The following is a 13657-nucleotide window of genomic DNA, read 5'->3' on the forward strand; positions in this document are numbered from 1 at the left end:
ATATTTGGCCAATCCTCCCTAACAGGAAGCCTCTCATACTGCCGCTGCGAATGTGCAAAAATCCACTGTTTTGAAGTTTTCTTGACATATTGTCTGTTACTATACTGCTCTTCTCTCTACTTGTTTGTAATTCAATAGAGTTTTATCAAATGAAGAAGAACAAAGTGGAGGTGTCCGGTGGGAAGCAATAAATAAATAAGTTGTAAAGCAATTAATATTAAAAGAAGTATTACGTCTACAAAATTTTCACAATAAATCTTAGTTTTTTTTTTTTTTTTTTTTTGAGAAAATAAATCTGATGTAGTTATTTGTTATTACTTCTGTAGGATCTTGATTTTCGAACTAAACCCAAAAACGAATGGGATCTAGGCCCAGTGGACCCAGCACAATGAATTTGTAAAGAGTGAGTCATAGAGCTAGGTTTTAGTGCATGGATAACGGTTAAAACGGGTTTTTATGTTGATCAAACAGAAATGGGTTAAGTTTATTGAAGAAAGCTTGTCCTCGGCCTAGTCCGAGGAGCTCTACTCTTGTGTATATTGGATGGCAATGGTTGCGAGAGTTCTTGAGATCGCCCTCCTGCCCTCTTTCTATGGTGGGTTGCTCTTATTATATAGTTTTCTTTAAACGATCTTGACTTTCCACTTGTTGATCATCCAAGCCTATACTTGAGTGTCTGTCCCATCGGACACCCTCTCTGGCATTCTGTGAGTTGCAGTAACCGAGGTAGCACTGTTCAGGGGTCATTTCCTCATTAATGCGGCTAGAACGTTAGTTGTGGGCATTTAATGCGAAGATGACAGTTTCTCCTTGGATTGCTCCTCCACTATGCTCCCATGGCTAGTCCATCGTACTCGTCCTTCTTTTTGGAATGCTTTGGGAGGCTGCCTTTGATGGTGTAACACTCTTCCCTTCTATGATCTTGGTTGACCGAGGACAGGATCATCCTCAGTGATGTTCCTCGGCAATTTGGGCTTTCTTTGTTTATCCTCGGCCATTCCTTCCTCCTCGGCGTGAGCCTTGGGCTCATTATGAAATGGGTCGAGGTTGCCAAATTCTTTGGCCCCATAATATCCCTTCAAAATCTTGCTGTTCAACTCTTCGGACGGAGAGGAAAATTTTGATGTCTTCGGGTCTTTGTCATGGCTTGTCAAGTCTTGTCTTTCATCGGCACTTGAGTCTCTTAACTTGCCCAAAGCATGTTCCTGGCACTTCGGTATATGGAGCGCGTCCTCATTAAATTCTGGCAGCTCTGTGTTCCCCACGCTTAACAGTGTGATGGTGATCTAACGGTTGAAGATTTCTAGGAAATTGGGCAGGAGTTATTTCGCTTGTAACTCCTTCTTTGGATTCCGCGCGAATTAATTTCTGCTAGATTTCACCTCCTATATAAGATGCTCTGGGGGAATCGTTCTTTCATATTTACAAATCTTCGAGTTCAGCAGGAACTTCAAGTTCTCAACTCTCCAAGCATTATTAAGGACCTTGCCAGGATCGTGATCAAGGTCCAGTGAATGAGATGGCCCTTGATAAGGGTAAGGGCAAGGAAACCAAGCCCCCTTTAGGAACCAAGAATGTCGCCCCAATCTTGGATGATGCAGTTGAGGCAAAGGAAGCAGAGGCCAAGGATGTTCCCACCTTCCAACCGAGCAAGAAAGAAAACCCTCCTCCTTCGGCCAAGAACCGAAGCAGGCACAGATCGCACCAGACTTTCGGGGCGACAAAGTTTGGGTCTCACTTTGATGGTAGGACATCGACGGAGGTTTGCAAGATTGTCGAACGATTGATGCCTGAGTGTTGCCGTATCCAATGCTTAATTATCAAGAAGCTAGGAGAGAATCAAGGGAACATCCTAGGATGGGGCCATCAAGCGCTTCCGCCTCTTCTTCTTTCTCATCGCCAATACCACCCATACTGGCTCGGTTGCCGCTGGGATAAGGTGGCGGATCTACCATTCCCACGGGCTTTCTCTTCTTAGAGTTAGCCTCAAAACAAGCCTGCCTCAGCCTCTCCTATTATAGTCAATTTTAAAACAAGCCTGTAGCAGCCTCTCCTATTATAATCAGTTTTAAAACAAGCCTGCCTCAGCCTCTCTTTGTATATTCGGCTTTAAAACAAGCCTATCTTAGCCTCTCCTATTATAGTTAGCTTTAAAACAAGCTCACTTAAGCCATTTGGTGTATGATGTATCTTTCCTTTATTTAATAAAAAGGACTGCACTTTTTATTTTATGAATTTTAATTTCTTATTTCTCTACAATAATAATTTAGTGTATGTATGTTGTTATTTTTCCTTCCAATGGGGCTTGGAACTGGTGTCGATGGTAACAAAAAGTTGTCACCCTGACTTTAGCAAAACCGACAATAGCACCTTACTGCTATCCTTAAATAAGTTAGCCGTGAAAGGATGTTGGATTTAAAGTAGGCCATCTGAGGGGACCCTCGTGCATTAAGGCTCTGTTCGGCATTTATAATGACGTCATGGCGTTGGTTTTCCCCAAGCGTCTGGTCCGAGGATCCAGGCACGCCCTAGGTTCTATTTAACACCTAAATAGTTGTCAGAAGTTATTGGTTTTCCCATATGTTTGAGTCCGAGGACATTGCAAGACCTTGGTTTTGTGCATTACTTAGATAATCGCCAAAAGTTATTAGTTTCCCCATAGGTTTGTGGTCCGAGGAGTCATGTAAGACCTTGGTTCTATCTAACACTTAGATAATTACCAAAAGTTATTAGTTTCCACATAGGTTTGAGTCTGAGGACCATACAAGACCTTGGTTCTGTCTAATACTTAGGTAATTGCCAATGTTGGATTTAAAGTAGGCCATCCGAGGGGACCCTCTTGCATTAAGGCTCTGTTCAGCATTTATAATGACGTCATGGCGTCGGTTTTCCCCAAGCATCTGGTCCAAGGATCCAGGCACGCCCTAGGTTCTATTTAAGACCTAAATAGTTGTCAGAAGTCGTTGGTTTCCCCATAAGTTTGAGTCCGAGGACCATGCAAGACCTTGGTTCTGTCCACTACTTAGATAATCGTTAAAAGTTATTAGTTTCCCTATAGGTTTGAGTCCGAGGACCATGCAAGACCTTAATTCTGTTTAACATTTAGATAATTACCAAAAGTTATTAGTTTCCCCATAAGTTTAAGTCCAAGGACCATGTAAGACCTTGGTTCTGTCTAACACTTAGATAATTACCAAAAATTATTAGTTTCCCCATAGGTTTGAGTCCGAGAACCATACAAGACCTTGGTTCTGTCTAACACTTAGGTAATTGCCAATGTTTGCTAATTCCCCCAAAGCAAAAGGTCCGAGGACCCGTCATAGCCAAGGCTCCATTTAATAACTTTAGTAGATTAAAAAATATCAATATATACTTTCTAGAACTAGCCCCACTGCGGAGCCCCCTTGAATTGCTCTGTGTTGCTGCCACTTTCCCCAATGGAAGTCTGGCAAACTCGGCCACCAGATTCGCGAGGACCTGACCCTGGTTAGGGGTACGGGGCCTGTACTTGATGTCAGAAGCCCCTAGAAATGTCCTCCATTTAGCAATCCTCCACGTATAATCTGCGCTTCGAAATATGGACTTGAGCAGAGGCTAAGCTGGGACCACAACTGTGTATGCCTCATGCAGTGTGTTATTTGCATAGTAAATTGGTCGCCATAGTGGCTTTCCCCAGGGACCCTGGTTAATGAGGGCCTAAGCCTATCTTAACTACCCGTTGCACTCACTATTACACAAGCTCTTCCCACAGATGGTACCAATTGTAGGGTCTCGATTTTTGAACTAAGCCCAAAAACGAATGGGATCTAGGCTCAGTGAACCCAGCATAATGAATTTGTAGAGAGTGGGTCATATAGCTAGGTTTTAATACATGGATAACAGTTAAAACAAGTTTTTATATTGATCAAACAGAAATGGGTTAAGTTTATCGAAGAAATCTAGGCCCAGTGGACCCAGCACAACGAATTTGTAGAGAATGGGTCATAGAGCTAGGTTTTAGTGCATGGATAACAGTTAAAACGGTTTTTTATGTTGATCAAATAGAAATGGGTTAAGTTTATCGAAGAAAGCTTGTTCTCGGCCCAGTCCGAGAAGCTCTACTTTTGTGTATATTGGATGGCAATGGTTGCAAGAGTTCTTGAGATCGCTCTCCTGCCCTCTTTATATGGTGGATTGCTCTTATTATATAGTCCTCTTTAAACGATCTTGACTTTCCACTTGTTGATCATCCAAGCCTATACTTGAGTGTCTGTCCCATCGAACGCCCTCTCTAGCGTTCTGTGAGTTACGATAACTGAGGTAGCACTATTCAGGGGTCATTTTCTCATTAATGCGGCCAGAACGTTAGTTGTGGGTATTTAATGCGGAGATGATAGTTTCTCCTTGGATTGTTCCTCTACCATACTCCCATGACTGGTCCATCATACTCGTCCTTCTTTTTGGAATGCTCTGAGAGGCTGTTTTTGATGGTATGTCGTTCTTCCCTTCTATGATCTTGGTTGACCGAGGACAAGATCATCCTCGGCGATGTTTCTCGGCAATTTGGGCTTTCTTTGTTCGTCCTCAATCATTCCTTCCTCCTTGGCGTGGGCCTTAGGTTCATTATGAAATCGGCCGGGGTTGCCAAATTCTTTGTCCCCACAACTTCAAATTTAAACTCATCACTGAAATTGTTTTTTTTTTCTTATTAATAACAAGTAACAACTTGTCACTTAAAATTTATCATGAAAATGTTGTGGACATAACATTTCTTTAACTGCGTTTTTTTAATCATTAGATCTCTAAGAGGTGTCTTCTAAAATACTCATTTTAATACTTTATTTATTTTACAATACCATTTTACAATTTACACTACATCTCAATTCTTATTTTTTACATTACAACCAATACTCTATATATATATATATATATTTAGCTCTCTCTCTCTCTCTCTCTCTCTCGTATCAAACCGGCCAACATCACTTTCTCTCTTCCACGCCACCACCGCAACTACCACCACACCAAACCAAACCAAACAAGAAATGTAATGTACAATTTTTTTAATATTCTTGGATATGTTCAAATTAGTCAACCGATTATGTTATTTTTTAAAAACTTTTTTAATAACATCTTCTCCATTAATTTATATAAAACAATATTATAATTATGCATTTTAAATCTTTTTATTAAATTACATTTTTCATATATATATATATATATATTATTGTTGAATGCAAACCAAATTATATGTTCTATTACATAAAACTTTAAAAAAAAAAAAAATACTTTCATACATTATTTACCCTACAAATTTTACACAGTAAATACGTTTTTCCGGGCATCATGTGAATATATATATTTTTTTTTCATACCACAGCAATTACGAAGAAAGACTTAAAAATAAATAAATAAATAAAGTTGGCCCATTGTTTCAAAGAATGAGAGCAAGTGGCAACCACAAAGCAAAATTATATAGTTAGAGAGGAGTTGTAGCGCATTCCGCAGATCATATTTACAAACAAGGGTCGCTAAACTACTAATTACTAAAGTTCCCTTGAAGCATCCACGATAACAGTAAGTAGTCTGGCAACAAAAGGCTAAATATGTTACATCTATAAAGTGCAGTCCACAGGTAGCAGAACCATTTTGCCGGTTGCACATATTGTATGAATTACATGCTTATGCTTCAGTGCTCTTGATTGAGTTTCTTCTACCCCTTTTTCGTGGCGGAGTCAATAAAGTCCGAGGGCTAATTTCTTGGACAACCCGGAAAATGCTAACATCCAGGATAGTCGAGCCATCCATTTGACCAGCAGGCTTGAACAGGCAGACATCAAGTTCTTCAAGGTTGTTGTCTATAACAAAATGCTTCCACCCACTGGTAATCCCTCCATAACCACGAGCTTGATTATGGTTATATCTGGCTCGCCATGTATCATTATTAAAACGCAGATAGATTTCTTGGTTTTCCAGTGAAAGATGATTTGCCGCCCATTCTAAAGGGATGTACTAATCTCGCAATAACACAAGCACAATTAAAATGTAGAAACTTTTTTTTTTTCCCTTTTTTTTAAATGTTCATTGAACACCAAGAAAGATTTTCAAATAGCAACAACTATATCAATTTTAAGTGATAATGTTGCTCAATATTATGCTGATAATGTAGAAGCAATACAAGAAAAAAGGACAGAAGTAAACACATTAACGGGATTAGCTATATGATGAAAGTTTGCAATAGAGAACATTTACCAGAAAGAATTTCTTGTATACATGCGTGGGCCGCATAACAGCAAGGTAGGTATCATCGCTTGATGCTGCTTGGGCCAAAAGCAAGGCATCCTTGATCTCATCTTCAGTTACAAGCCTTCTATTTGACACATATTGCTGGCCTTGTGCCCCATTCTTAATGATGGGTGAACATTCCGCATCTGAATTATTCATAAACGAAATACTTCTATCAAACCAGTATATCCTTGAACCACATGATTCTTTGTTTCTAGCACGGTACTACAATAGACACATGCAGCTAAAAAATGGTGGAAGGGGCCTACAAAGCAATTCTGTATCAAAAATAGATAAGTGTAGTACCATATGTGTTAAGAGGTTTACCATCACTTGCAGTGGACTTCATTCCCTCTCCACAAGTAGCAGGTTCCTTCCTCCCAACACTTTTAGCACTCCGGCGAGTCCTTTTACTACCGACCAGAGAGATGATATATTGTTCTGAAGGCACTGTGGCACTGTCATCACTTACATAGTTCAAAGGTGAAGGGCATCTAACACCATCATCCAAAGGGGTATGAACATCATCGATAGAACCTTCCCTAATTTTTTTCTTAGTCAAGCATCCATTGTCATGTTCAGTTGGCCCACATTTTCTGACAAAATATGAAGCCCCCTTCTCACACAAGTTCTTTCCATCAAAGATTAAAACATCAAACTGTGACCAACCATTGTACCTAAAGACCAATAAATCAGTCTCTTCCAAAGAATGATCCTTGACAAATTCTTGCCAACCATGGTTAAAGAACAATGTATCACCAATAGTCTTCAACTCTACATCCCATGTTAAACCACTAGGACCTTTAAGAGTCACACTTTGAGGCAGCTTCTTTTTCAAATTGTCAACAAATTTTTTGGGAATGGCCTGCATTGTCAATACAAACATAGGCAAACTAGAGTAGACAATTGAGGACAAAAATGCAAGAAAGGGGCAAAGTGTTGCAAGAACAACAAACCAGAACCTAGCTGTACTAACTGACCAAAATGTCAAACATTCCCAGCAAGATATGACCTCAACAAAAATTCATACCAGAACCTAGCTGTACTAACTGACCAAAATGTCAAACATTCCCAGCAAGATATGACCTCAACAAAAATTCATTAATTGAAGCAAATAATTGCATCATCACTATTCAGTGAAAACTAACTCAAGACTTCTATTCAAAAAAAGAAAAAGTAACTCAGGACTCCTTGACACCATGTTCTCTAAAATGGAAACAAATTCATTCTGATTTAGGATTCTCTTTCTGAATTTAGGACTCCTTGACACTATGAAGATCGTATCTTTTGTAAATCCTACAAGCCACATCAATTTAAATTTCATTTTAGTAACTGATTTTAAATAATGTAACCCCACGTGCGCCCTAGTATTTTGTGAAAAGAAAATCTTCACTATGGATTAGCTTTTGTCCATTTCATAAGCAAATACAGAGGTTCTGTGACAGAAAATACTAATATGCTTCTACCTTAAAAACACAATACATCTAAACAAAGAGCCACCAAGCAGAGGAACCCCAAAGCTTCCCATTCTTCAATGTAAAAGAAAGGACATTTTACATTCTAAAAAGCACGTTCAACAACCTTTTTAAAGACCAAGCAAAGCTACCACCTTTAGTGTTCTCACAATTCACAAAATTTCATTGATCCGAATAGGTAAAAGACCAGCTTAAAAAACTTACAAGCTGGCGATCATAATCACCGAGGAGATACTGAGAGAAGTGAATTGTTTGGAAATGGGTCCAATAGATGTCCTCTGCCCATTTGCTCCAATCTTTGCATGTTTCTCCCATTTCCACTAAACGAATGGCTCTGGAGTAAAAAATCAAAGATAAAAAGTAAGACTTATAATTATAACTATAAAAATAAACCAAAGATAACACTTTTAAACACAAAAAGCTCCAGACATTGAAAGAAGATTAGACCCACTTTTAGAAGTCCAGCAATTTACTTACCAGAAGCAACACCCACCTCAAAAATTGAAGAGAATTTTTTTACAAGAAGTGTAAGTAACAGAGAGAGAGAAAGAGAGTAAAGGAGTAGTTGAACCAGGTGCAGAGCAAGACTGGAACAGTAAATAATTGAACCATGAGGGTATGAGTGCAAAACGACAAAGGTCACTGACACAAATCTCCAATTTCTATGAAAAAAAAGTTAAGACTAGCCTCTCCCCGAGGCTAGAGTTGCAGCACACCTGGCCTCCAACAATTGTATGATACAGTACTTTAGTACTTACTTTTAGGAGGGTGTTAAAATTGTTTGGATTGCGTGAGACCAATGTTCCAAGTTACTCAAAACTCCTTTCTTGTTTCTGTAGCTAGACAAGGTATTTCATGCATTATTGCATAGGATGCATGGAATATATTAGATATATATGTCCATCTCTTGCATTAATTGGGTTTCGGAAATCGGAATAACTAAGTGATAAAAGAAGTGCATAAAAAAAATTAATAAAAAAAGTGATAAAAGAAAATCTTTCAATTGGGAAGGGCACAAATTATTTACCATTTTTTTTTTCATAAAATGATATATTGTGTTTCAAATATCACTTTTTTGCTTGACCTCACTGTAAACAATTTTTTTCTTCTTCTAATAATAACTACTATAAACATTATTACTTTTAAAGGAATTACATCCGTATTATATTTTCCATAAAAAATAAATAAATAATAAAAAGACATTAATATTTTATTTGTGTTTTTAATTATTTTTGCATTTTACTGTAAACACCTAGGAGTGTTTGGTAGAGGTATTTAAACAACATTACCAATCTCTAATGCTTAAAGGGTCGTTTGGTATGGCATTCTAATCAACAGTTTTCAATTTTTAAAAAATATTACACGTATTTTTATATACTTTTTCACCCATACATATTTCCAAAAAATATAAATGTTACTAGAACAACGGTGTTCTAACACTAAAAATAAATGTCTACTATAGCCTGTTATATATATATATATATATATAATCTCTCTCCTCTATTATCTCCCAGACAGTGACTATAGTGCTAATTACAAAATAGAAAATAGATTGTATGATATATTGTTAAAATAATTGTAAAAGTAATGAAATTTTTTTTTCCTTTTTCCATTTCTAAATGTGAATACTCTTATTATCCAATCACAACATCCCATCTAGGTTGGTTAAAGCAAAATTATAAAAAATTTGTGCTCCAAACTTTTTGTTTCAAATAGTGCTAGAAATTGGCATCAAGGAAAGAAAATTATATTACCACACGACTTAAACATATAAACTAACAAAGATAGCCCAAGCCTTCACTAAACACATGAACAAAATCACCATTAAAGTTCACTTGAAGCAACCTCAATTACTATGGCAACAAACCTAATTTGAGAATTCAAAGGCAAATATATTACATAAACAGTCCATAGGTAGCAGAACCCTCTTTCATGCTCAAAATGTATGATATTCTAGACCACATCAAGGTATCACATCTTATATGTATCACAAGCTTGTGGTTTGGTGCTCTTGATTGATTTTGGTCTACCCCTTTTTGGTGGAGTCAAAACAGTCAGAGGAGCAATTTCTTGAACAACCCGGAAAATGCTAACATCCAGGACAAAAGAGCCGTCCATTCGATCAGCAGGCTTGAACAGGCAGACATCAAATTCCTCCAGGTTGTTGTCTAGAACAAAATGTTTCCACCCACTAGTAATGCCTCCGTTACCCCGACCTCGATTATAAAAATATTTGGCCTGCCATGTACCCTCGTTAAAACGTAGATAGATTTCTTGGTTTTCCTTTAAGGGATGATTCATCACCCATTCGGCAGGGATCCACTGATCAAGCAATAAAACAAGCACAATTAATAGGAGGGAAAATAATTAAAAGAAGGTTCATTTAAATCCAAGACAGGAATTCAATCACCAACAAGTACATCCATTTTAAGTGAGTCTGTTTAGAAGCTGATAATGTAGAAGCAATATAAAAGGGGACAAAATTAAACATATAGAAAAGATTCATTATACAATCAAAGCTGGTGATAGAGATCATTTACCAAAAAGTGTCTCTTGTATACATGTGTGGGTCGCATAACTACTTGAAAAGTGTCATCACTTGATGCTGCTTGGGCCAAAACCAAGGCACTCTTGATCTCATCTTCAGTTACTGGCCTTCTATTTGACGCAAATTGCTGGACTTGGGCCCCATTCTTGTTGGTGGGTGAATCTGCAGCATCTGAATCATTCATAAATGAAATATTTCAATCAAACCAGTATATCCTTGGATTACATGATTCTGTGTTTCTAGAATGGCAACTGGCAAGGTACTATAATAGCCATATGCAGCTAAGAAAAATGGTAAAACCTAGAGGAGTAATTCCTTCTTAAAAAAAAAATAAATAAATAAATAAATAAATAATATTAAGATCATATGTTAAGAAGGTTACCATCACTTGGATTGGACTTCACTCCCTCTCCATTAGTAGCAGGTTTCTTGCTCCCAACATGCCTAGCACTCTGTCGGGTCCTTTTATTAGCAACCAGGGAGTTGATAAATTGTTCAGAAGGCACTGTGACACTGTCATCACCCATAGAGTTCACTGGTGAGGTGCATCCAGCATCAACATCCAAAGGGGTGTGAACATCATCCATAGAACCTTCCCTTAATCTTTTCTTAGTCGAGCATCTGTTGTCATGTTCAGTTTGCCCACATTTTCTGACAAAATACGAAGCCCCCTTCTCACACAAGTTCTTTCCATCGAAGATTAAAACGTCAAACTGTGACCAACCATTGTACCTAAAGACCAACAAATCAGTCTCTTCCAAAGAATGATCCTTCACAAATTTTTGCCAACCATGGTTAAAGAACATTGTATCATCATTAGTCGTCAATTCTACATCCCATGTTAAACCACTAGGACCTTTAAGAGTTGCACTTTGAGGCAGCTTCTTTTTCAAATTGTCAGAAAATGTTTTGGGGATGACCTGCAATGTCAACGCAAACATGAGCAAACTAGACAATTGAGGACAAAGATGCAAGAGAGGGGTCAAGTGTTGCAAGAACAAAAAGCTACATCTTATAATTGACCAAAATGACAAACATTCACAGCAAGATATAACCTCTACAAAATCCATCTATCAAAGCAAAGAATAGCATCGTCACTCACTATTCACTAAAATGTAAATCAATACTCCTTGACAACATGTTCACCATCAATGGGAACAAACCCCCTTAGTTTTGAATTAGGATTCTCTCTTTATGAAATAGACTAATAGAGAGTGACCAGTTCACAAAATAACTTTTTTAGTTTTTTTTCTTTCACAATCCTATAATGCCACTGGCCACATCATTTAAAGTATCATCTGGCTGATCCATTTTCTGAAAGAATGGCAAAAATCCTTTGTCCCACTTATTGTTATGCTCCACCAATCACAAAATGCCATATATTTGATTTTTTTTTTTTTTTTTTTTTTGCCATTTTAAACTTTGGTTTGTTTATAAAGAAAGAAAAAAGACCATGTGATAAGTTGTGACCCGTGGAGTATAAAGTGATACACAAAAAGTGGGACTGAAGATTTGCATTCGAATGATAACTGATTTTAAATGATATACTGCCACATGCACCTTAGGATTTTGTGAAAGAAAATCTTCACCATGAATTGGCCTTTGTCCATTTCCTAAGCAAATGGAGTGGTTCTGTGACAGAAAATACTAATATAGTTCTAACTTCGAATGAGATCAACTTCAGTTGCCAGGAGTTACCAAAGTACATTTAAAAAGGGGATGAACACTAAAAGTCATAAGTTTTTTCTTTTCTTATGAAATTGTAATGTAAATTTCATGATTTTTTTTTATTAAAAAAAATTGTGCAACATTTCCATTATTAGTTGCCTTGGTCTGAAATTCTTGGATTTCAAGCACCCCCTCCCCTTTTTTTCTTCTCAAAAATATAAATTTACACAACACATCTAAACAAAATGCTACCAATATAGTTTTCTCTTACTCCACAAGAACATGTAAGAAGAAGCAGAGAAACCCAAAGCTTCCGCTTCTTCCATGTAAAAGAAAGGACATTTTGCATTCTAATAAAAAAGGTATCACATTTTAGCAGACCGCAAAATCACTTATGTGGCCATGCAAAGTTGTGTAAAAATGCATAGTTTACTAATAGTGTAAATTTATACTAATCCTGTTTATTTTGCATTTAATTTGAGGATGAAAGAAGAGAATGGATTGCGGCATGTGAAAAAAGATAAATATTTTAAAAAATCAACAAAATTTGATATTTTAATAAAATGTGGTGTAAAATAAATAATATAAAATGAGTATTTTGAAAAGTGAAAATGCTAAAAATAAAAATAAAAATAAAGAGGTTATTTAGCTAAAATAAACAGGAATTTTTGAGCTTTTAAACATTCTAAAAGGCATGTTCAAGAACTTTTTTAACGACCATGCAAAGCTACCACCTTTTAGTGTTTTCAAACTTCTCATAAACATGAAATTCAATAGATCCTAAAAGGAAAAAGAGAGTCCTTAAACTTACAAGCCGGCGATCAAAACCACTGAGGAGAAACTGATAGAAGTGAAAGGTTTGGAAATGGGTCCAATAAATGTCCTCTGCCCATTTGCTCCAATCTTTGCATGCATCTCCCATTTCCACTGAACAACGGTTCTGAAGTCAAAAAATCAATGAAAGAAGACAAAAGTAAGATTTAACAGTAAATAAACCAAAGACAACACTTTTAAACACAAAGTTGCGCTTGATATTGAAAGAAGATTAGACCCACTAAAGAACAAAAGCAATTTTTACTGAGCAGATAGAAGCAACAACTACCTCAAAAATTGAAGACTGTTTTGCAACAAGTGGAAGGAACCAACTTTACAAGTACAGAGAGAGAGACAAAAGGGAGAATCCTTAATTGATCAGAGAGATATCCGAGGCAGCTGCAGGGAACCATGTACAGTGCAAGACTTGAATAGTAAAATGACGATATGAAACTTTGACGGGCAGTAAAAGTAAAAATAGATTTTTACTGATATTTACCATCAGGACATACATTAATAAATGAATTTTACTAATGTGTGTCTTTAAGATACACATTAATTTTTATTTTTCAAAAAAAAAATTTAAAATTAAAAAAATAATAATATTTTTTTAATTCTTTAAAAAATATTTTTAAAAATAAAAAATTTAATTACCTGCCCTAGGGCACATAACGGACCATTAATAAATTATTTTAAAAAAATTTTATAAAAAAAAGTGAATATAGTAAACATTTTAATAAACTTTTATAAAAAATAAAAAAATAATTTACTGGCTTTATAATTTTTTAATTTTTTATAAATTTTTTAAAAATAAATAATTATGTGTTCACTAAGTCCACACATTACACGTTAACAGGACCCAAGTAAAAAAAGGACAGAGGGTGAAACTGAC

General features: G+C 36.5%; 2 protein-coding genes across 3 annotated transcripts; both read right to left on the minus strand.

The window, feature by feature from the left end:
* Positions 1 to 5418: 5418 nt before the first annotated feature.
* On the minus strand, positions 5419 to 8461 carry LOC112025769 (B3 domain-containing protein REM16). Of its 2 annotated transcripts, none has more exons than XM_065762376.1 (5): positions 8214 to 8461; positions 7941 to 8070; positions 6568 to 7126; positions 6229 to 6407; positions 5419 to 5988 (listed from the first exon to the last, which is right to left on the minus strand). In XM_065762376.1, the coding sequence occupies exons 2-5, from the start codon at positions 8049 to 8051 to the stop codon at positions 5659 to 5661; spliced, it is 1179 nt and encodes a 392-aa protein (XP_065618448.1). In that variant the 5' UTR covers positions 8052 to 8070; positions 8214 to 8461; the 3' UTR covers positions 5419 to 5658. The 2 variants fall into 2 exon arrangements, with proteins under 2 accessions (XP_065618448.1, XP_023914222.2); XM_024058454.2 differs by having other exon boundaries at positions 6589 to 7126; positions 8214 to 8458.
* Positions 8462 to 9571: 1110 nt separating this feature from the next.
* Positions 9572 to 13194, minus strand: LOC112025777 (B3 domain-containing protein REM16). Its single transcript, XM_024058467.2, has 5 exons — positions 13055 to 13194; positions 12764 to 12892; positions 10667 to 11204; positions 10277 to 10455; positions 9572 to 10058 (listed from the first exon to the last, which is right to left on the minus strand). The coding sequence occupies exons 2-5, from the start codon at positions 12872 to 12874 to the stop codon at positions 9708 to 9710; spliced, it is 1179 nt and encodes a 392-aa protein (XP_023914235.2). The 5' UTR covers positions 12875 to 12892; positions 13055 to 13194; the 3' UTR covers positions 9572 to 9707.
* Between the last annotated feature and the right edge of the window lie 463 nt (positions 13195 to 13657).

Source organism: Quercus suber, unplaced genomic scaffold (assembly GCF_002906115.3).
Source record: "Quercus suber isolate HL8 unplaced genomic scaffold, Cork oak 2.0 scaffold_455, whole genome shotgun sequence".
NCBI lineage: Eukaryota > Viridiplantae > Streptophyta > Magnoliopsida > Fagales > Fagaceae > Quercus > Quercus suber.